Source organism: Paramisgurnus dabryanus, chromosome 15 (genome assembly GCF_030506205.2).
Source record: "Paramisgurnus dabryanus chromosome 15, PD_genome_1.1, whole genome shotgun sequence".
Classification (NCBI taxonomy): Eukaryota; Metazoa; Chordata; class Actinopteri; order Cypriniformes; family Cobitidae; genus Paramisgurnus; species Paramisgurnus dabryanus.
Window position 1 is genome coordinate 24,086,600 of NC_133351.1, and position 25,490 is coordinate 24,112,089.

Below are 25,490 nucleotides of genomic sequence, written 5' to 3' on the forward strand. Positions count from 1 at the left end.
TTTCCTATTTTCTTACCATTTTCGCGTCGGTTTAGGGTTAGATTACGCAAAATTAAACAGTGTACGCGAAATTAAACAGTTGTCACCTGGCGTTGGGGTTAGAGTTAGGTACGCGAAATTAAACAGTTGTCACCTGGCGTTGGGGTTAGAGTTAGGTTTGGGTAGGGATGTCATTATGTAAATCTAACCCTAAACCGACGCGAAAATGGTAAAAAAAATAGGAAAGAGAATGCAACGGACTTAATAGTATTGAAGTCCCCAGTTCGTCAAAAAATGACGCGAAAGGTATACCCTCCGCGTCAACATATTGACGCATGGTGAAGTGTCGTCAAATATTGACGCCATGGGGTGAGACTGAGTTGTTTTGGAATCCATTCAGACGATCTCTGGTCTGGCGCTAGCACTTTTGGCATAGTTTAGCATTATCTATTGAATCTGACCATTTAGCATCGCGCTCAAAAAATGACCAAAGAGTTTCGATATTTTTTTATTTAAAACTTGACGCTTCTGTAGTTACATCGTGTACTAAGACCGATGGAAAATTAAAAGTTGTGATTTTCTAGGCAGATATGGCTAGGAACTATACTCTCATTCTGGCGTAATAATCAAGGACTTTGCTGACGCACCATGGCTGCAGCTAGCCTGGCTCCGCCCTCCTACGTACTTCCGCTTAATTTTCATTTCGCTTCAGTACTACGTCTGGGGCTGCTGTGTAGAGTTTCGTTTTCTCCTGCAAAAATCTGCAGGTCCAATCAGCAAACAGAGGGGGGTGGCTAAGAACGATGACGTTGAGGTCGTGCGTCAGCTTGAGTTGTAGTTCAGTAATGGCAGCGGAGAAAGACGTGAGAAAAGCTATTCGGGCCATTGTTGCAAAACTGCCGAATATACAGAAGTTAAAGCCGGAGCAAGAACCAGGTTTGCTAAGTTTTGTTGGTCTGATTATTCAGACTTGTTGTTTCTGGCCGGTTTCGGTGCATGATATACGTCACGACCACACGTTAGTGATGGTCCTGAGTGACTCTGGGCAGATCCAATAGTTTTAAACTTCAACAGAGGACCCTCCTTAACGAAAGTAACGCTTTGCAATGGAGCGTGGCCAGACTCTCTGTACAAATTAAATGAATGTACGAGAGTCTGGTTGGACCAGGCTAGGCTGCAGCAGGCGTAATGATATCATGCAGTGCACAAAATAGTCCCCAGCTATTGAAAGTTACCAAGGGGACTTTTTTGAAATTCTTGATTATTACGCTGGAATGAAAGTATAGTTCCTAGCCATATCGGCCTAGCCAAAGTAGGAAAAATATTGAAACTCTTTGGTCATTTTTGTGTGTGATGCTAACGGTCTAATCAGATTCAATGAATTGTGCTAAGCTATGCTAAAAGTGGTACCGCCAGACCCGGTGATCCGGTGAATGGATTCCAAAACGGTAAAAATAAAATGATTATCTCTAGGAGAGCTGAAAAATAAGCCTATTTTCAAAAAAGTGGAGTGTCCCTTTAACCAAGAGTGAGATAACAAATACTTCTTACTATTTATTTATTACTACATAGATTTTATGTCTGTCATATTTAGATCAAGAGAAAGAAATGGGTCAAACACCAACACATCTTTCAGCCTGGATTAATAATGTCTATTATATAAGGTTTTGCATCACGCTCTCTGACCATCAGCTGGCCGGATCAGTAAAGTCAGCACTCGCTGTTCTGTCCCGTCTTATCTGGCTTAATGATTACTGTGTACAGGACCAGAGCTCGATGTCAGTGGGCCGCACATCTGGTGTGGCTTAAAGCCGCATTGAAAGATGACATTACACCAATTTTGTGTTCTGCTGTGTCCCACATTTTAATTGATGGAGTCTTAACTATACGCAATATAAGCTTTATGTTAAAATAATTATATAAGAAGACCAAAATGAAAAATTATTTGAAAATTAGAGAGTAATTAGACATGTCATGTTGTGTTTAAATCGGTCCAGACTGATGTGAGATGAGTGAGGGCTCACTGTTGTGTGATAAAAGTAAAGGTGTAGAAAGATAGAGAGAGCCAGGCAGAGTGCCAGATAACACCACAGCCGTGTACGTCAGACATAGTACGGTACAATACCCCAATCTGATCCTCTGCCCACTGAAAAGAGAGTCCTGTATAATCAATTCAATCATAATGGGGACTCGAATTAACATTATTATGGCTGATTCAATTATATAATGAAGGGTAGACGCTGTCTCTGGCTTTGTGCGTTATCTCCACATTCCTCTGCTGCAGGTCAGGAGTGTGATACTCCTCTCAGTGCCGCTGAAGCAGACAGCCGTGACCTCTGACCCCAGCACAGGCGGGTTTGGGCTGGAGGAATGTGCTGGCGATGGGGATGGGCCGGCACAATGAGACTCTATTTACAGAACACTACAGGACTTTTCATACTGAGAATACTCTCTGGCTGTACCGCATCTCACATTGAGATGTTGCCAGATTGCTGTTGCTGTTCTTGTGTTATACTGGAACTTTTTCCCTAACATAAATAGAAGGCAGTCGACGAGCAGGATTATAGGAACAGTTCATCCAAAAGTTAAAAACCTTCATCATTTACTCACCCTTACTTCATTCATGGAACACAAAATAAGCAATTTTGGAAATGTTAATGTTAATTCAAAAGGTCAAAGCATATGGAAACCAGTCAGTAAGAAAAGTGTTGAAAAGTGGAATATAATGTAAGTCATATGGCATATATTATGATTTGCATTTCTGGAGCGCCTTTTAGGAGCTTGACAGCCTCTGGTTACGATATACATTTACATTTACAATGACGCATTTTCTCCAAAGCAACTTACAGTACATTCAAGCTATACTTTTTTATTATTAAAATTTATTTTAAAAGGGACCATGTATAAATAAAAAATAAATGTTTCCATTTCATGCATGGCTAATTTTCATCTGCGGTCCCTTGGCAGGTAGTCATGAACATGGGTACACATATTTTTTTATTTTATTTTATGAATGTGTGTTTCAAGGATCAAACCTTTGCAATTGCTCTCTAGCTACAGGAACATGTGGGACTATGTGTGTCTCGGCAGTGAATACCAAGGTTAAATCATTTTTGTAATCTACTGTTTTGCAGTGTTGGTGAAAGTTACTTTTAAAAAGTAATGCATTACAATATGAGGTTATTCCCCAAAAAAGTAATTAATTGCGTTACTTAGTTAATTTTCATGGAAAGTAATGCTTACGTTACTTTTACGTTACTTTTAAATTACTATTGCATTAATTTTTCTTACTTGGCTGAGGCTTGATCTCTTTCAGGCCTTGCAGGTGGCTTTTATGACTGAGAAGTTTTGCATTCAGAAATCGCATATTTCCATCGCAAAAATGTCAAGCTCTGGCCTGCCATCTTCCTTTCTGTCTGAATAGGTTCCCGGTCAGGCGCGCACGCATAGAGTATGTAAATCTACGTTAATATGTTCAGTTTAATGCAGTACTTAATTAAACTGAAAAGTAACTTGCATTACTTTTTTAAAAAAGTAACTCAAATATTAATATGTACATTTATAAAGTAATGCGTTACTTTATTTGTTCCTTCCGAAAAGTAATATTATTACGTATTGCGCGTTACTTGTAATGCATTACATAAAATCGTGCTACATAATGTAAAAATATTAGGGCCGGGACTTTAACGCGTTAATTAAGATTAATTAATTACACAAAAAATAACGCGTTAAACATTTTTAACGCATTTTAATCGCACTTAATTTTGCACCGCGGAACATTTCTCATTGGATGAGTTTCGGCGGACCGATTATACTGGAGCACCAACTAGCGTTCATGACTTCAGACAACATCAAACCACAGTGAACATGAACGAAGACGCTGATGAGATCGCTTTGGTTGGCCCCGTGGATGGGATTTTTTTTAATAAAAAACGAACGGATGGAAGCGTCGATAAGAGCATGGTTGTGTGTAAGCTATAGGAATTCACATATCACCCGCAGCACACCGAGCCTCAAGTATCATCGCAATGCGAAACATATAGCAGCTAGCATGGACGTTAGCCCGACTCAGAGTACAACGACTTGGTTGAACAAAAATAAACAATATTTTGTTGCTTAAGCTTATGTATTCAGTCATTATTCATGGTATACTAAAAATCCATGTGAAAAAATAACTTCTCAATGTTCTCAGGTCAAATATTTATATGTGATTAATTTCGATTAATTAATTACAAAGCCTCTAATTAATTAGATTAATTTTTTTAATCGAGTCCCGGCCCTAAAAATATACCTTGATGTCTTTAATACTGACTGAGTTTGACTTGTCAAAGATTCCAACTGAATTTCACAGACAAGGTCACATATCCTTGAATGATACCAGAAAAAGCAAAGTTTTGCAAACCAAATGAAGGTGAGTACATGTTGAAAAAAATTTTTTGGGGGTGTGAACTGTTCCTTTAACAGTGTCATTAGGAGTTTTGGTGTGTTGTCTTCAAATATGGATTGAATGTGATGTCACAGCGTTCCTAAAACATATCATTCCTACCTTTTCCATGTTAGGTTTGATGCAACGTACGAAGAAAGGATTGGAGGCACTTAAAGTGGCCATCAGTGCATGAAGAGAATCCTGAAACACAGACACAATAATACTAAATAACACCTCTAAATGACAAAATAACAGCACGAAAACTGCTGTTCAGCAACCACAGCTGCTATTTACTCGTCTATCCCACATATCAAGTTGAAGCGGGCAAACACAGATAGTGACAAGCCCAGTATTTACCAAGTCACATTAAGGACCCTTCAACCTGGCACACTGTCGCACAGCTTCAGACTGAGAGGCTCCGGCTCAGATTTAATGACAGGGGAATAGGGGAACATGCACGGACCCTGTCGAACCAGTGTGCCTGGTTTGCAGGTAATCCCATGGCTTTAAGAGCTGCAGCAGAAAGGCAGCTGCAAAAATCCCCGGCACGGCAGTTATGACATGCAAAGCCCGTAACCTCGCAAAGGAGCAGATACGGACAAAGGGGACAAAACATACACATGCAAGGTACACACAATGACACATGAGTGCAGATGAATACACCAAAATTCTGCTGAGTTTGCATTTATATCTCTGAACCTCATGCACTATAAATAAATAAATAAACGTGCAGAGTACATATTAGCCTATAACGCTTGTAGCCAAATGGACACACACACGCGCATTAAGTAATATAATCAATATCTAATAGTTATATAAATCTATAATTTCTATATTTAAAGGGGACATATGATGATATTTCATTTCTTCCTTTGTCTTTCAAGTGTTAAAGGTCCCGTTCTTCCTGTGTTTTTGAAGCTTTGATTGTGTTTACAGTGCGCAATTTAACATCTGTCCATGTTTTATGTGTAAATAAACGTGGTATTTTTTACACTATTTACTTGTCTGTATACCGCTGCTTTCACTGTCCTAAAAAGAGGCTGATGTCTTCCTTGTTCTATGAAGTCTCTCTTTTAGAAATAGATAGCGAGTTCTGATTGTGTAGCTTGTTTAGTGTGTTGTGATTCGACAGCAGCTTAGCTTAGCAAAGCCTTTTGAGCTTAGCTGGTGACTGACATGTTCCTGTGGGCGGAGTTTAGTCAAAAACTGTTTTATTGATGTCATTAAAGCAGGAAATAGAGGGCTGTAGTTCACTGTAGGCTTTGAAAAGGGAATTCTGTTAAAGAAAATATATTGCCTGGCAGTGAACTTTGAGCTTTATCATTTTGCAGGTATTATTTATGCTTTAACAGCAACATTACACACTTACTAGAATGGGATCTGGAGATTCTGGGGATCATTAAAGTTGCAAAGATTAAAGTCTCGAACCCCAAAATTTTTTTCTAAAAGTGAGGGCTCATCCACGCTTTCCTAAAATGCCCCCACATGTTACTGTGTGGGAAGACTTGCAAAACACCACTCCAATGTATACGCAAAGAAGGCGTAACTTTTATTGTCGCTGTCATGATGTTGTAGAAACGCTGTGGTTTGGTAGCGCATAACATTTCCATCACATGTTTGAGGTATTAGGCCAATCACAAAGCACTGGAAAGCTGGCCAATCAGAGCACGTGGTATTTTTAAATGTGTTTTTAAACCTTAAACAGCGTAAGCACATTGCATAACACCAAATACACAAAATAATGTTATTTTTAGCCAAGTCATACAACCCCTTTAAATACATAAATCTAGCATTTTTAATACTGCGTAAAATAATATTTGTTTACAATGGATATTTCTCTCGCTTTGACATGCCATCTTGACTTTTAGGTATTTTTCACCTTTTCATCTTTGTGTATGATGTATGCTGTGCTGACATTGGGACAATGTCTAAAGATTTCATTTTAGTACCTTAGGGGTACAAATTGGTACCAAAGAGTACATATTAGTATCTCCCAGGTACATTTTGGTCATTTTTTGACCAGTGTCTGAAAGTGTATTTTAGTCAATAGTATCTTATCAATGGTGTCTGGTCTTTATTCTCCTGAATATTAAAAATGCATCTCACCCTGAACTGAGAACTGACAGTAGGTTTTCGGCGGGCAGTGCCCATCTTCAGCGTTTCATCTCCATTCCTGCTACCAACACGCTCAAACAGGTCATAAATGAAGTCAAGCCTGAGAGACAGACAAAAGAAACATCACTCAAAGACAGCTTTCATGTGCGTTGCACCTACCAGCAGTTTGATACGACTGTAGATTTGTTAAGCAGAAATGCAGCTTAATAACAAATTCTTGGTTAAAATACAGTTTTTACTATAATAATTACATGCAACTTGTAACAAAGATATCATTAAATAAAGTGTAACCACATATTGTTGGATGGAGTGCTACAGTATAATCAGCTTGTCATATCACAGAACGTCATCTTTCCAATTATCTGTCAAACAATCCTTTAATATCTGTAAATCCACATAAATTAGTTTAAAAGAAGTTAATAAGAAGTAAGTAATTTGTCACCTGCTGTCCTTAAGCATGTTGAGAATATCATCTCTGAATGTGTCTCTGTTCTTCTCTAGGATGCCACGCACATCATACAACACCTGACACACACACACAAAAAATACATTTACACGTTTATATACCATGTTCGAGTGCTATAATTGGGTCCCCAGTGCTTCTATCAACCTAGACAATGTGAAAAAGATAAACCCAGTAACTTAGTTTTGGTAAACCATTCTCTCAAGCATGTGAAAAAATAGGTCATTGAAGTTTGGCTCCCCTTGTGATGTCAGAAGGGGGTCTTATAAAAATTATTTCCATTTTTTACTTAAATTGTTGTACTGGCAATAAACAATATAATGCAATTTTAATTAATAAATAAAATTTGAAATTAAAGAACTTTCAATAGTTGTCTCTACAAAGTGTATTTGCATGTACTAATATTTCTCATTACACACATTAATAAAGACAATATACTATCTCTGTATATTATGAATACATCTTTATCATTTCAGCCTACTGATGACATAATGAAAGAGAGAGAGAGCCTGATACTGTCACCTGTTGAGCATTATTCTGTCATGACCTTCGTGGCGACAGATTCCTCCTTTGATCTGAACACCGTGAAATATGTTCCTGAGCTTTAGAGTATCTAGCATCTATTACACACGCTGACTGTATTTATACCACAAGCCTAATAATGACATATTCTGCCATTAAAACAAAGAGTTCATCCAAAGCAGCCTGATCTTTCATTTGTGTCGGCCTTGAAAGCAGATATTTAATATAAAGTCAATGGCTAAAAGCCTTACAAATATTGAATTGGGATTGTGTGGGCAATGTTTTACACAAGACATTTTTTCAAATAAGGTCTGACTGTTGTGAAGGCATCTTTGGTTAAGGATGCAAGCTAACCTACAAACCTACATGTATGTTTTAAACCCAGCATAGAAGATTTTTCTATTAACTAAATAAATTGCAACCGAACTTGTCAGGTAGTATTTACAATGTATAAAACAGAGCAACATGGACATTTTGATAACAACTTTAAACCCAAAATATTTTTTTATGGTTTTGTTTATAAGGGGGAAAAACCATTGGTGAACTTTTCAGTACACAGTAAACTTTGGTTTGTTTAGGCATGTGATTGAGTAAATGCTATTCAGAAAAGTATTACTTAAAAATAAATGTGCTTGATTATCTGTTTAAATACAAATATATTCGGTATTTAATAAGTTTGTGTTAGTAAACATCAGTACATGCATTAACTAACATTAACGAACAATGAACAATATATTTTTAGCATGTATTAATTGTTTTAATGTATTAATTGCATTAATTGTTAATGTTAGTTAATGTCAATACAGTTGTTCATGTCAGTTCATTCAAGATTCAAGATTCAAAGCGTTTATTGTCATGTACCCAGTAAGGAAACAGGTTTCCCTGAGCAATGAAATTCTTACTTTGCCGTCCACAGAGAATGCCAGGACTGTACATACATACACAAATTTACACGGATACATACACATATACAATGTATGAACATATAGGAGAAGGAAAGAGGAAAAAAAAAGAAATATATATATATAAATAAATAAACGTAAACTATGTTCTTATGTGAGTATAGGAAATATATGGTGCATTAATTAATGTTAATAACAGCTACAATGCTTGATTTTAATAATGCATTAGTAAATGCCGAAATTAACAAATTCTGTAGAAATATTGTTCATTGTTAGCTCATGTTAGCTCATGCATTAACTAATTGTTAACAAATACAACTTTATTGTAAAGTGTTACCATATATTTACACAGTCAATGGTGACGATGCAGGGCCATTACATTGCAATGATCATATTTTAGTAATAGGATGCAGAAAGACAAAGATCAAATGAAAGAAAATGGGAGAATAAAATGTTCAGAGCGAAGAGACGAAAAGCTGTAACTCGAGAAAGAAAGCTGGACGACCGCACTAAAGTCTCTTCATGCCAAATATTTCTCATGGGAGTGAATGCTGTGGTTACCATCACATTTAAACTGTGGAGACTGCTTGTGGTGCCCATGGTGAAAAGGCAGCCCAAGGCTCTCTCTCTCTCTCTTTCTCTGTTTCTCTCTCTCTCTCCTGTGTTTTTTGGAGCAGCACCCTTGACATGGTAATCTGATCTCAGCAACAGTTCATTTGTAAGAGATGTATGGGCCATGCCACCCACTGCAGTGTTTCTGTAAAAGGCTGGACAGTGCCACCCTTTACTTGCATACATGTGTGTCTCTGATGTTAATTAGACACAGTTGAAATGTACTATAAAACTTGGCAGACCTTATAAAATCGCACAAATAATGCACCCCAAAACCAATACTGTAAATGCATTTAAGCTATAAATTCTGTCTCATAAAAAAAATCCCATGCAAAGTAAAGCTGCTTTGCAACAATGCACATGTGTGTTTGTTTCTTTCAGACTGGTTTTGGTGGATGGGATTACCTCTCCTGCATAATGTTTGATACCAAACTGATGGTCAGTCACTCTGGGTTTCACGTAGTAAGGGTTCGCCTGCAAAAACAGAAAGCACATTCTTGATATAGCCTACTGTAATTCTGCAGCGAGCATACGTAAAGATAAAGGCACTTGAGAAGGTTTTGTTCAGACAGACTGTATCTGGGTTCTCTGAGGACGCTCTCATTGTATTCTGCGGCCTGTAGAAAGCCTGCTCACATTACAGCATTGTACATGTGCGTGTGAGAGGCTATGGGGGTGTGACTGGGTGTTGCCCATTGGCTGGCGCTGGTCTTTATCAGCGAGAAATTTTAACTCTTTGTGATCTAAAGCGAGATGAGAATACAGTGTGTGTGTGTGTTTTGAAAAGGAAGACTTACCGCATGCCGACTGTGGAGTTTCTCCAGCAGGGTGTAGTCGGTGCCTTTGGGGAATCTGCTCTCTTCATTGATAAGAGCCAACATGCCCAGTTTCTGCAGAGAAGAGCACATTTAGATGTCCATGGCAACCATACGTTCATATTCAATGTCAGACAAAAACAGTGGGCAGTTATTCATTGGCATTACTATGAAATACTGGCTCTCCAAATACACTCTTAATGCTGGGTTATTTTTAACCCATGTCAGATCGTTTCAATCCAAAATGCTGGGTTTTTGGTTGTAACCCATTGTTTAGTCAAATATAAAGAATTTTGGGGTTGATTTAAATGGATAGTTTACCTAAAAACTTAATTTAAAATTGAATTTTATAAACAATTTTCTTAAAATAATTTTCAAAAGTAATATTAAAAGAGTTCCTTTCAATGCTGAGCTCCTATTGGCAGCTTTTCTTTATTACCCACTCATCCATTTTAAACATTTTTATTAAATCAAATTTAAATTTTGTAATGAAACTTATTTTTTTATATAATTTCAGACATTAAGGCATACACAAGATTTCATTCAAGAAACATTTCATGCAGGTCTCCCCAAAATTTTTGAATGGAAGTGTATGTAAAGATACATAATGCTACGTACACACCAAACGCGAGGCATCGCATTACTCGCTCTAGATTACTCACGGGATTTAATTTCGTGTTATGTGAATATTTCGCTTGAATTGAATATTTTCAACTTGGGCGAAGACGCATTTGAGACGAATAGTGCGTGTTTTCGATGCAAACGCGCCACACTTAACGCGTTATTCGCATCGCCCGCACAAGGACGCGTTGGATAACGTTTTTGCATTTACTTTGGGTGCAATATACTCTAGCAAATTGTTGAAAACTCGTGTTTGGTGTGTATACCCCATTATATAGATTTTTATCATGTTTTTATGTTTTACATGTAACACTTCAGTTTGTGACACATATTCACTATTAACTATAGATTTTGCCTTAATAGTCTCTTAATTTTCTGCATATTAATACTTAGTAGGGTAGTTGATGTTTACGTGTAGATATTAAGGTGTTTAAGAGATGAAAAATATGATCATGCATTAATACATGCTTTATAAGTACTAATAAACAGACAGTATGCTTATAATATGCAACCTAATAATAGGCAACTTGTAAAAGTGAGACTAGGTCCCCATACTAAAGTGTTACTGAATTTGGAAATGTTGCAAGCCTGATTCGAACTCTCAGTAGTGGCCTGAGCATTATGTCTGAGCACATGCAACTACAAAAATGATTTCCAATGAATAATGTGTGGGGTCTGATTAAAGGTCAAAGGTTAAACAGCCACCTTTTCAATCAGGTCCAGACACTCCGCGTTGTCCATCCAATCGATAGCTTCCCAGTGTATCCCCTCCCTGCGTGTAGACACAAGAGAAGCTTTTGAGCAACAGAAAGACATGGACACATCACAACACGCACTAAAAGTACACAAAGGTGGTATTATCCTCAGGGTTCATGTGATGAAATGAGCTGTGACCGGGCTCTGCTGACCCCCCTCAGCCATCACATTTCAACACAAGAACACAACTGTGTGGGAAAGAGGAGTCCCATTCAAACATCTGGCAGAGTGCCTTCATATTCACTACAGCAAGAACAGGCAGAGAAGCCCCCGCCCCGCCCTGCTATCTCTCAATCACTCAGCCCTAAAACGTGAGCTGTGGATAGTTCAATGTCCTGTATGGGGAACAGGCAGACCTCCTGATCATTTACACGTCTGGTACATGTTACATCTCCACCCAGTATAAATGCTGTCTCACTTCTCTATATTACCTGAGCTCTAGTGACACCTGATAGCGTGAAGCTAAGTGTCTACAGAACAGCCTGCCTGATGCTTTGGGTTACACGCAGTTATTTTAGGTGCTGTTGATGATGTAACTTTTAAAAGGACACTCCACTTTTTTGAAAATATGCTCATTTTCCAGCTCCCCTAGAGTTAAACATTTGATTTTTACCATTTTGGAATCCATTTAGCTGATCTCCGGGTCTGGCGCTACCACTTTTAGCATAGTTTAGCACAATCCATTAAATCTGATTAGATCATTAGTATCGCGCTAAAAATAACCAAAGAGTTTCTATATTTTTTCAATTTAAAACTTGACTCTTCTGTAGTTACATCGTGTACTAAGACCGACGGAAAATTAAAAGTTGCGATTTTCTAGGCAGATATGGCTAGGAACTATACTCTCATTCTGGTGTAATAATCAAGGATTCTGCTGCCATAACATGGCTGCAGGAGGCACAATAATATTACGCAGCGCCTGAAAATAGTCCCTTTGGTAACTTTCAATAGCAGGGGACTATTTTCGGGCACTGCACAATATCATTACGCCTCCTGCAGCCATGTTACGGCAGCAAAGTCCTTGGTTATTATGCCAGAATGAGAGTATAGTTCCTAGCCATATCTGCCTAGAAAATCGCAACTTTGAATTTTCTGTCGATCTTAGTACACAATGTAACTACAGAAGAGTCAAGTTTTAAATGGGAAAAATTTTGAAACTCTTTGGTTATTTTTAGCGCAATGCTAATGGTCTAATCAGATTCAATGGATTATGCTAAGCTATGCTAAAAGTGGTACCGCGGACCCCGGAGATCACTGAATGGATTCCAAAACATTCAAATTCAAATGTTTAACTCTAAGGGAGCTGGAAAATGAGCATTTTTCAAAAAAAAGTGGATTGTCCCTTTAAGCCAAAAACCTCCACTATGCAAAAACCTGAACACAAATGCATCTATCTACATGCATCAACCAAATGCAATTCATAATGTGATGCATGCGTTGCATTCTCAGTATTGCCACAGGGGGCGCCAAAAGCTTTTTTTAAAAGTCGTGTACTGTCATGGCAGCGCAACAGTTTGAAGAGAATCCCGTTTGAGTAATAATACTTAGATATTACATGGCATTCTGGAATGCTTGATTCTGATTGGTCAGTGGCGACATTCCAAGGTTTTTCATTCCACCAGAAACTAATAACACAGCCTCAACTGGGTGCTGCTTGTTATCTTGATGGATAGTTTAATACTTTCATATAAATGAAATATACATATGCACAATTCATAACATATATGAGATTTTATTAAACCAAAAGTATCTAAGGCTGAACTTTAAACTTGTTTGAATGCATCTTGGCTTTAAGCCGCTAGGAAATGTTTTTTCCTCACGGAAGGTTTCCCATTTCTTAAAATAAGCCAATAACATATATCAAATCAATATTTTGGGTACATATATTTACTAAGGTTGGCAGTAGCTGAATAACATACAGCCACATGACAATGCACTTGCAATGCATCGGCCAAACATTCAAGTCTACACAGTATGTTTTTGTTCTTCAATCATCCATAAGCCTTTTGTTTTCATCCATCTGTTATAATGAAACCTTGGAGGAGAGTGTAGGATTATCAAAGACTGATTCCTAAAGCATAAGCACTGATAAATGTATTGCGCTGGCACTAAGAGTCACCTGTTATATTCAAGTTGCTCCAGTGAGAAGATGTGCTTGTTGAAGTACTCCTGGAGCTTCTCGTTGGCATAGTTAATGTTAAACTGCTCAAACCGGTTTACCTGGAGGGGAAAAATTGTGATAACATGTAGTTGACAGGCAATCTTTCTGAAACGTTTCTCCTTTGCATACCCTGTAACTAAAACCCTCACCTCAAAGTTCTCAAAGCCAAAGATGTCTAAAATGCCAATGGACTTGAAGTTGTCTTTTCCTTTGATTTTCTGGTTGATTCTGGTGATGATCCAAGAAAAGCATTGGGAATACAATGCCATGGCCACGGAGTCCCGGGAATCGATCGCCTTTGGAGAGAAAGGAGGGAGAAATATTATTACAGAAATATTATACATGTAATAAGCCTTTAAGAGTACAATTTAAAACCACATGAACAACCACTGTCTCTAGAGATAATAATAACAACATAGTAACATGTCTGCTTACATATTATAAAAATATAAAGTTCATATTTATGCTCTGTAATTGTGCTTGTCCTTAAACCACATTGTGCAAAGTTGTGTTTGGAAACCATTTCTGATTTATAGATGAGATTGTGTAAGATACAATGGCCCCAAATACCCTTTGACAAGAAATCCTGTGGTTGTCAGTGGAACATAACCACAAGCTTATGGTAACTCTTGATGCATGAACTGACTTCCTAAATCCACAAGAAATATCTATTTCTGAGAAAGGATCAAGCACTCGGTTTGATAATTTCCTAAGTGTAATTCAAAAACATGACACATTTTAAAGTGTAATAGTGTGCATATACACCATCGTACACATGCAGGGACCACGGTATGTCTATAGGCTATGGGTGGAAACCCATCGAATTGTTAAGCTCACAAACTGTTAACTCAGCACAAAACCAATAAACATTTTAAATCAACGTGAGCTTAAATTGATCTGTAGCACAGAATTCTTATTTAGAGAATTCTCTTTTAATTTAATCAATAATATTTTGTAAATAAATAACTAAAAAAATCCTAATTTTCCAGCTCCCCTAGTAAACATTTGATTTTTTATGTTTTGGAATCCATTCAGTCGATCTCCAGGTCTGGCGGGACCACTTTTAGCATAGCTTAGCATAATCCATTGAATCTGATTAGACCATTAGCATCACGCTAAAAAACAACCATGGCTGCAGCAGGCAACATTATGTACACTGTAAAAAATTACTCTGGAGGGTGTTAAATTTAACCCATGAAAATTAGTTATAATTTAATTAAGTATATAAGCTAGCAAGTAAAATAAAAAATAATGGGTATATTCTACCTTCACTATCCAATTTTTAACAGTAATAACTGCAATACTAAAAAAATAAGTAACATATACCCCAAAATATTGGCCTTAGCAGCACCGCAAAGTGCGCATGAATCAACATCCAGGCGGGACTCGAGTCACCATTTTTTCATATCATATCGGCGGGAGAACTGCGGTTTGTTGACAGGTAAGTTTTTATTTAACTTGTTGATATCATCATGAATGGAAATGTTAAGTTGGTTAACTGTAAAATCTACCAGAAGTTTAGTCATTTGCGTGCTTCTCTGTTGTTGACAGATTGATAGGTTAGAATATGTCAGTCAGGTTAGCTTTGAATGAAACATCGCCCAGTTCTTGCACCTGCGAATACGAATAAATATCCATATTTATGATTAAAATTTTAACTTCCATTATTATTATTTACATGTCTGAATCTCGTGAACAGCGGAGCTGCTCAATATGAGTGTCAGGGATGCCAGGAGACAGAACCCAAGCGCAGACAGAATGGGGGAACAATGAACACTTTATTAAATGAAACTGAAAACAAAACCCACGAGGGGGCAAAAACAAGATATGACTAATGACAGACTACTGTAAACACTAAACTAGATAATAAACTTGACTGGACTGAAAACCAACAGAGAACAAGACAATAAACGTAAAATAATCTCTACAATGAACAAGACTTGACTTAACACTTGACTAGACTATGTAACAGGAGAAATATTAACTCCACATAAACAGACGATCGAGCACAGGACAGCAAACACAAGGGCATTAAATAAGGTAGCAAATCAAGAGGGGAACAGGTGACATGAATCAAACAATAATGGGATGATAAACGAGGAAACAAGGGGGCGGGGTCAGGAGACGAGACAGAAAGCACATGGCTAGGAAAAACAAAGCCAGTGCTCTCACACAAAACATTGGGCTGCCATGATCCTGTCACTATGACTAGAAAACTGTGACCTGAAGACAGGATCATGACAGGACCCTCCCCTTAAGGGACGCCACCTGGCGTCCCACAAGGGAACACACTAGACACGAGACAGGACATACTGGGAAACAGAGAAAAACCAATAAAACATAATGCACAAACACAACGGCAAACAACAACTAACAATGACAGGGTTGGGATGAAATAACAAAAACATCATTAAAGGGAGGGGAGGTGGGGGAACGAGAAAGTTCATCAGGGGTGGTCCAGACTGGGAGGGACTGGGTTTAGAGCGGGGGGTCCGGGCAGGTCTTACGGGGGGTTCTGGAGGAACAGACCTAGCAGTGGGTACACGAGGGGCTGAAGGAGTAGGCAGGAGAGGAGGAGGAGTAACAGGGAACGAAACAGACAAGACTGGGTCACGGAGGTGATCAGGGTGCAGTGGCTGCGCTGGTAGCGCAGGCGGCTGTGGCAGTGCTGGGGGCTCAGGAGACCGTGCTGGCGGCACAGACTGCGTTGGTTGTGCCAGCTGTGACTGTGCAGACGCTATCTGTGACTGTGCAGACGCTGGCTGCGAATGCGCAGGTTCCGGCTGCACCAGCGCCGACTCCGGCTGTAATGACTGTGCAAGCGGCTGTGGCTGCGCTGGCTCCGGCTGCGCTGGCTCCGGCTGCGCTGGCTCCGGCTGCGCTGGCTCCGGCTGCGCTGGCTCCGGCTGCGCTGGCTCTGAGTGGGATACAAAGACAGAGGCAGGCTGGGGGTGTGCCATGAGACCCGGCAGAGACTGAGGTTGAGGACTGGAAATCCCCTTCCTCCTCCTCTTCTTCTTCTTCGGGCGGGGAGCAGAGAGTGGGGGAGAACAGAGAGGTGCTGTGACGGGCGTGGCAGGCTCCGAGGAGGACCCCTCAGATACAGACTCCCACGATATCCTGCGCTCACGCTTCCCCCGCAGGCTTACGAGTCGAGCCGAGTCTTCAGGGGCTGAGAGTGAGAGCGCCGGGACCTCCTGCGTCATAACCCCAACGACGACTCCCTCAGGAATAGAAGGCAAAGGACTGGACTTGGACTGGAGGGACGCCTTCTCATCCCAGGACCGTTGCGCAAGGCATTCCACCATCTCCCAAAAGGGCAGGGAAACCAGATTTTCCCGCTCCACAATCGGTGGAGGGTGGTTGAGGCCGGCCACTAGATATTCGCTAGCCAAGGGGTCCGGATAATTCCCCTTGCTCCTCTCGACAGCCAAGGCGTAGTCATGGAGGGACAGTCTCCCCTGGGGTGGAAACGGGCTGCTGCCTGCGAGGGTCTGGGAGGTAATGGAATCCCACCATTCAGGGTCCTGGGCACGCCACATGATGGGACTGTCTGCTGGGTTCTAAATGGCTCGATCGTTCTGTCAGGGATGCCAGGAGACAGAACCCAAGCGCAGACAGAATGGGGGAACAATGAACACTTTATTAAATGAAACTGAAAACAAAACCCACGAGGGGGCAAAAACAAGATATGACTAATGACAGACTACTGTAAACACTAAACTAGATAATAAACTTGACTGGACTGAAAACCAACAGAGAACAAGACAATAAACGTAAAATAATCTCTACAATGAACAAGACTTGACTTAACACTTGACTAGACTATGTAACAGGAGAAATATTAACTCCACATAAACAGACGATCGAGCACAGGACAGCAAACACAAGGGCATTAAATAAGGTAGCAAATCAAGAGGGGAACAGGTGACATGAATCAAACAATAATGGGATGATAAACGAGGAAACAAGGGGGCGGGGTCAGGAGACGAGACAGAAAGCACATGGCTAGGAAAAACAAAGCCAGTGCTCTCACACAAAACATTGGGCTGCCATGATCCTGTCACTATGACTAGAAAACTGTGACCTGAAGACAGGATCATGACAATGAGTGGTTGAACTTGAGCAAGCCACGTGACGAGAGAGAGCAGCGGACGGTTGATGTACGATACAGACGGGAGGGCGTCGAGCAGACAAACAAACAACGGTAAAGCTGTCGATGCTAGATAATTACTGTAAAAGTTTTCTTGCATTTATCTGTTAATATATTGAGTTTTGTTTTAGAAGGGATCCATTTATGAAGCCATTTTATTATTATTATTATTATTATTATTATCATTTACGGATATATACTTAACGTTGCCTTTCGCTTTTTAATGTCTGTTCAAAAAAGTATTTCGGAGTTCATATGTTATATATGAGACTTGTATATGAAGTTGAATCACTTAAAATTGAATGTAAGTACTTCTTGTTAGTGTTCAATGTTTTATGCACATGTACTGTGAGTTATAGCATAATATGAAGTTGTATTTTTGCACTTAATAAGTTTTAAATGAAGTTGAAATGTTTGTTTGTATCGATATAGCATGCTAGTCTACTGAGGTAAATGAGATCAGTTTTTCCTCTCATATTATTGTCTTCTTTAATTTTCTAATGATAACGTGAAGAACAGTATTTAGGAATCTTGCTTTTAATGGTTTTTTAACATCTCATGAAGCCTTGGTTTATTTTGTTTTATGAAATAATATTTTCAAGAAGCTTTATGTAAAACTATGATATGTTGTATTTCACTTGAAATGTATTGGGGTTATTATACGTCCAATAATTAGTTTTAAATGTTTACAGAATGTTATTTGGTCAATAAAGCAAGCAATTTATGCAATCTTGTGCATGACTATTTTCTTATTCAACCCTCTCTGAATAAGTAATATGTAATGTTTCTTAATGGCTTATCATTATTAATAATAATTTAATAGATCTGTGCCTTAATACCAATAGGGTTAATGTTATTCATTTTTTTATAAGTAATTAGTTATGAAAAAATAGGTAGACCTTACCTAATTTTTTTTACTTTATCATAGTAATTAAATTTAGGTACTTTTTAATCAAATATATAGGATATAATTTACTCAAACAAAGTGAGTGCAAATTGTTACAACAATTTTTTTGAGTAAATTCTATAGGTTGTTTTTTACAGTGTAGGGTTTTTATATACCACTGATAATACAGTTATGTACAGTCTTGTTCAAAATAATAGCAGTACAATGTGACTAACCAGAATAATCAAGGTTTTTAGTATATTTTTATTGCTACGTGGCAAACAAGTTACCAGTAGGTTCAGTAGATTCTCAGAAAACAAACAAGACCCAGCATTCATGATATGCACGCTCTTAAGGCTGTGCAATTGGGCAATTAGTTGAAAGGGGTGTGTTCAAAAAAATAGCAGTGTCTACCTTTGACTGTACAAACTCAAAACTATTTTGTACAAACATTTTTTTTTCTGGGATTTAGCAATCCTGTGAATCACTAAACTAATATTTAGTTGTATGACCACAGTTTTTTAAAACTGCTTGACATCTGTGTGGCATGGAGTCAACCAACTTGTGGCACCTCTCAGCTGTTATTCCACTCCATGATTCTTTAACAACATTCCACAATTCATTCACATTTCTTGGTTTTGCTTCAGAAACAGCATTTTTTATATCACCCCACAAGTTCTCAATTGGATTAAGGTCTGGAGATTGGGCTGGCCACTCCATAACATTAATTTTGTTGGTTTGGAACCAAGACTTTGCCCGTTTACTAGTGTGTTTTGGGTCATTGTCTTGTTGAAACAACCATTTCAAGGGCATGTCCTCTTCAGCATAGGGCAACATGACCTCTTCAAGTATTTTAACATATGCAAACTGATCCATGATCCCTGGTATGCGATAAATGGGCCTAACACCATAGTAGGAGAAACATGCCCATATCATGATGCTTGCACCTCCATGCTTCACTGTGTACTGTGGCTTGAATTCAGAGTTTGGGGGTCATCTCACAAACTGCCTGTGGCCCTTGGACCCAAAAAGCACAATTTTACTCTCATCAGTCCACAAAATGTTCCTCCATTTCTCTTTAGGCCAGTTGATGTGTTCTTTGGCAAATTGTAACCTCTTCTGCACATGGCGTTTTGCGGGGGATTCTTGAAAATAGATTAGCTTCACACAGACGTCTTCTAACTGTCACAGTACTTACAGGTAACTCCAGACTGTCTTTGATCATCCTGGAGGTGATCATTGGCTGAGCCTTTGCCATTCTGGTTATTCTTCTATCCATTTTGATGGTTGTCTTCCGTTTTCTTCCACGTCTCTCTGGTTTTGCTCTCCATTTTAAGGCATTGGAGATCATTTTAGCTGAACAGCCTATCATTTTTTGCACCTCTTTATAGGTTTTCCCCTCTCCAATCAACTTTTTAATCAAAGTACGCTGTTCTTCTGAACAATGTCTTGAACGACCCATTTTCCTCAGCTTTCAAATGCATGTTCAACAAGTGTTGGCTTCATCCTTAAATAGGGGCCACCTGATTCACACCTGTTTCTTCACAAAATTGATGACCTCAGTTATTGAATGCCACACTGCTATTTTTTTGAACACAGCCCTTTCAACTAATTCAACTAATACCCCAATTGCACAGCCTTAAGAGCGTGCATATCATGAATGCTGGGTCTTGTTTGTTTTCTGAGAATCTACTGAACCTACTGGTAACTTGTTTGCCACGTAGCAATAAAAAATATACTAAAAACCTTGATTATTCTGGTTAGTCACATTGTACTGCTATTATTTTGAACAAGACTGTATATTATATTGCATTTCTGTCAAGAGATCCTTCTAAAATTCCCACATTGCACCTTTAATTCTTACATTCTTACAGGGAGACGTTTTGAGCCTTGCATCTGATGAAAAGAGGAAATGTTTTTGAAGAATATCTGCTTCTGAGGTTTTAGCCCTTATTAAACATTTCAATATATAAACCCGGGAGTAAACCTGATTCACTATTACTGATTTGCAGAGGATTAGAAAGCTAATACCTATAATTTAGCCTCTGTGATTTATAATAATGCCAAACTCTTCACCTATGTTATTAGTCAAAGACACTTTCCGCGCATTGGCTCTATAAGACCTGAAAGAATGGCTGTTTGTGCAGGATATAGCCAATGGCGGCTGTTGAGGTCCTGACCACTGTGCTAAAGCATTATGGGTAAAAAGAAAGAAAGATAAGGGGCCCACATTAAGACATGGCCCTGTTTTATGACTACTGACAGAGTCCAGTGGCCATTGTGTTTGTTCATGAAAAGACTGATTGTGTGTTTCTGCTCTGCCTGTCTTGAGCATGTTTTATATACACTGGTCAAGATTTATGTGGGTTGAACAAGATTTATACATAATGTGGGTTGAGGGCTATGTTTTTTTAGGCACACCCTTACTGTTTCTCTCTCCCCGTCTCTCCCAGTTCAAGATCAGAGAAATAAACAAGCCTTTGATTTTTATTCACTTGACCATGAACTTGCATTTAGGATGAGAGGAATTCTTTAGGAATTAGTTTTAAAAAAAATGGTAGTGCTACTGTGATTTGGTCTTGTGGTTAATGTGCATATTTGTGTGATAGACTGCCACCATTAGGCGGCTGGTAACCGCTGTCTCCATTGTGTTTTTTCCCATGAGATCTTTATCATTGAGTTATTATAGTAGGAATCTGAGGGGACAAAACACAGGAAATGGTACCGAGTCACGCAAAGAAGTTTTCTGAGACATGTGGATGTAAGTGTGTGTTTTTAATGTCAGTCTGATATTGTTAGTGCTGTGAGGCTTGGGATGCATGGAGACGAACCAGCCAAGCCCTGGACGTACTGAGGGCACAGCAGAGACATGCCAGTACATGATACTACATAAACCACCAAGACTTTCTGAAACCACTGTAATAACCTATGCCTCACATGTAATAAAGCACATTACACAGACAGACAGAAAAACTGAAAATATTAAAAGACAGACAAGATAGATAGATAGACAGACAGACAGACAGAGAGAGAGACAGAGAGACAGAGAGACAGACAGACAGAGACTGAGACAGAAATGCACACACAAGCACAGATCCACACACAGACAGAAAGACACAGCCATAAAGACCGACACACAGACAGGCATACAGAGAAACAGACAGACAGACAGACAGACACAGACAGACTGACTGACTGAAACACAAATAGAAACACAAACACAGACATACACACAGACAGACAAAGCTACAAATACAGTAGACATACAGACAGACTGATAGCCAGACACACATAGCCACACAGACAGACAGGCAGAGCCACAAAGACAGACAAACACACAGAGAAACAAACAGCCAGACTGACGGCCAGACACACAAAAAGACGGCCAGTGCCACAAAGACAGACAGACACAGAGAAACAGACAGCCAGACTGACAGCCAGACACACAGACACCGACAGATAGACAGACAGAAAGAAACACACACCGACAGACAGACAAAGCAACACAGACGACAGACAGACAGAGCCACAAAGACAGACACACACACAGAGAAACAGACAGCCAGACTGACGAACAGACACACAAAAAGACAGACAGGCAGTGCCACAAAGACAGACAGACACAGAGAAATAGACAGTCAGAATGACGGCCAGACACACAGACACAGACAGAAAGACAGACAGAAAGAAACACAGATGACAGACAGACACACAAAGCAACACAGACACAGACAGACAGAGCCACAAAGACAGACAAACACACAGAGAAACAGACAGCCAGACTGACGGCCAGACACACAAAAAGACAGGCAGACAGACAGGCAGTGCCACAAAGACGGACAGACACAGAGAAACAGACAGCCAGACTGACGGCCAAACACACAAAAAGACAGACAGGCAGTGCCACAAAGACAGACAGACACAGAGAAATAGACAGTCAGAATGACAGCCAGACACACAGACACAGACAGAAAGACAGACAGAAAGAAACACAGATGACAGACAGACACACAAAGCAACACAGACACAGACAGACAGAGCCACAAAGACAGACAAACACACAGAGAAACAGACAGCCAGACTGACGGCCAGACACACAAAAAGACAGGCAGACAGACAGGCAGTGCCACAAAGACAGACAAGACACAAAGAAACAGAGAGCTAGACTGACGGCCTGACACACAAAAAGACAGACAGGCAGACAGACAGGCAGTGCCACAAAGACAGACAGACACAGAGAAATAGACAGTCAGAATGACGGCCAGACACACAGACACAGACAGAAAGACAGACAGAAAGAAACACAGATGACAGACAGACACACAAAGCAACACAGACAGACAGAGCCACAAAGACAGACAAACACACAGAGAAACAGACAGCCAGACTGACGGCCAGACACACAAAAAGACAGACAGGAAGACAGACAGGCAGTGCCACAAAGACAGACAAGACACAGAGAAACAGAGAGCTAGACTGACGGCCTGACACACAAAAAGACAGACAGGCAGACAGACAGGCAGTGCCACAAAGACAGACAGACACAGAGAAACAGACAGCCAGACTGACGGCCAGACACACAAAAATACAGACAGGCAGTGCCACAAAGACAGACAGACACAGAGAAATAGACAGTCAGAATGACGGCCAGACACACAGACACAGACAGAAAGACAGACAGAAAGAAACACAGATGACAGACAGACACACAAAGCAACACAGACACAGACAGACAGAGCCACAAAGACAGACAAACACACAGAGAAACAGACAGCCAGACTGACGGCCAGACACACAAAAAGACAGGCAGACAGACAGGCAGTGCCACAAAGACAGACAAGACACAAAGAAACAGAGAGCTAGACTGACGGCCTGACACACAAAAAGACAGACAGGCAGACAGACAGGCAGTGCCACAAAGACAGACAGACACAGAGAAATAGACAGTCAGAATGACGGCCAGACACACAGACACAGACAGAAAGACAGACAGAAAGAAACACAGATGACAGACAGACACACAAAGCAACACAGACAGACAGAGCCACAAAGACAGACAAACACACAGAGAAACAGACAGCCAGACTGACGGCCAGACACACAAAAAGACAGACAGGCAGACAGACAGGCAGTGCCACAAAGACAGACAGACACAGAGAAACAGACAGTCAAACTGATGGCCAGACACACAGACACAGACAAATAGACGGACAGAAAGAAACACAGACGACAGACAAACAGAGCCACAAAGACAGACAAACACACAGAGAAACAGACAGCCAGACTGACGCCAGACACACAAAAAGACAGACAGGCAGACAGACAGGCAGCGCCACAAAGACAGACAGACACAGAGAAACAGACAGCCAGACTGACGGCCAGACACACAAAAAGACAGACAGACAGGCAGTGCCACAAAGATAGACAGACACAGAAAAACAGACAGTCAGACTGACAGCCAGACACACAGACAGAGACAGATAGACAGACAGAAAGAAAGACACACCGACAGATACACAATGCAACACAGACGACAGACAGAGCCACAAAGACAGACAAACACACAGAGAAACAGAGAGCTAGACTGACGGCCTGACACACAAAAAGACAGACAGGCAGACAGACAGGCAGTGCCACAAAGACAGACAGACACAGAGAAACAGACAGCCAGACTGATGGCCAGACACACAGACACAGACAGATAGACAGAAAGAAACACACACCGACAAACACACAAAGCAACACAGACGACAGACAGACCGACAGAGCCACTAAGACAAACATACAGAGAGAGAGAGAGAGAGACAGACAGACAGACTGACACACAGACAAACACACATCTACACAGAAAGACATACAAACACAAAGAGAGACATACAGACTGATGGCCAGCAACAAATAGCCACACAGACAGACAGAAAGACAGAAACACACAAAAGACACAGACAGACAGACAGGCAGGCAGGCAGGGCCACAAAATAGACAGACACACAGAGAAACAAACAGCCAGACTGAGGGCCAGACACACAAAAAGACACAGACAGACAGACAGACAGACAGACAGACAGACCGACAGATAGACATGCAGACAGGCAGAGCCACAAGGATAGACAGACACACAGACAGCCAGACTGGCAGCCAGACACACAAAAAGACACAGACAGACAGGCACACAGACAGACAGGTAGAGCCACAAAGTCAGACAGACACACAGAGAAACAGACAGACAGACTGACGGACAGACAGACAAAAAGACACAGACAGACACAGAGACAGACAGGCAGAGCCACAAAGACAGACAAGCAGAGAAACAGACAGACAGATTGACGCCCAGACACACAAAAAGACAGACACACAGAGAAACAGACAGACAGATTGACGGCCAGACACACAAAAAGACAGACAAACAAAGACACAGATAGACAGAAATGCACAAAGACAGACACACAAAGCCATACAGACAGACAGATAGACAGACAGAGCTACACAGACAGAAACACACACATCTACACACACCGACAGACAGACAGATAGACATACAGAAACACACACACAAAGACAGACAAACAGAAAAACAGACAGACAAATACACAGAGACCCATACACATGAGACATACAGAGAGCCAGACATAAAGACAGACAGACAGACAGTTTACCTGTTCTACAGTGAGTGGTGAGCAGATTTCTTCTCCTCTTAGAATCATGGAGCGTTGAGTCAGAACCTCAGACAGCTGAAAGGAGTCCAGTCCCAGCAGATCACTGACCACATTGACCACTGTCATTCACATACACACACACTGCATAAGTCTTCAGGTCAACAACTGTATGAAGTGTAGTACCTATGTTCTACTAAAAAATCTACAAAATAAAATCAACCTTTGATAAAGAATACTAGAATACAGTATCTACTCAAAAGGCCTTGCGTAACACTTATGATATAACATAAAGCAAAATCTGGATCTGACACAGCTCTTGAATCATCAACAGTAAGACATTTTACTGAGTTATCATCCTCCTATTAAAATGTAAAATTCATTTGACAGGCTACAACGTGTAGGAGGCAGTATTCAGGGGATAAG

General features: G+C 40.1%; 1 protein-coding gene across 1 annotated transcript in view; it reads right to left on the minus strand.

Moving 5' to 3' along the window:
• Positions 1–25,490, minus strand: part of myo10l3 (myosin X, like 3) — a 96,272-nt gene that overhangs the window by 32,763 nt on the left and 38,019 nt on the right. Inside the window, exons 10-18 of the mRNA XM_065249068.2 lie at positions 25,068–25,186; positions 13,522–13,668; positions 13,331–13,431; positions 11,161–11,227; positions 9,817–9,909; positions 9,425–9,493; positions 6,963–7,045; positions 6,512–6,620; positions 4,526–4,606 (exon numbers count right to left, since the gene is read on the minus strand). Of these exons, the coding sequence (XP_065105140.1) occupies positions 4,526–4,606; positions 6,512–6,620; positions 6,963–7,045; positions 9,425–9,493; positions 9,817–9,909; positions 11,161–11,227; positions 13,331–13,431; positions 13,522–13,668; positions 25,068–25,186 (869 nt within the window). The remainder of the gene's footprint in view (positions 1–4,525; positions 4,607–6,511; positions 6,621–6,962; positions 7,046–9,424; positions 9,494–9,816; positions 9,910–11,160; positions 11,228–13,330; positions 13,432–13,521; positions 13,669–25,067; positions 25,187–25,490) is intronic.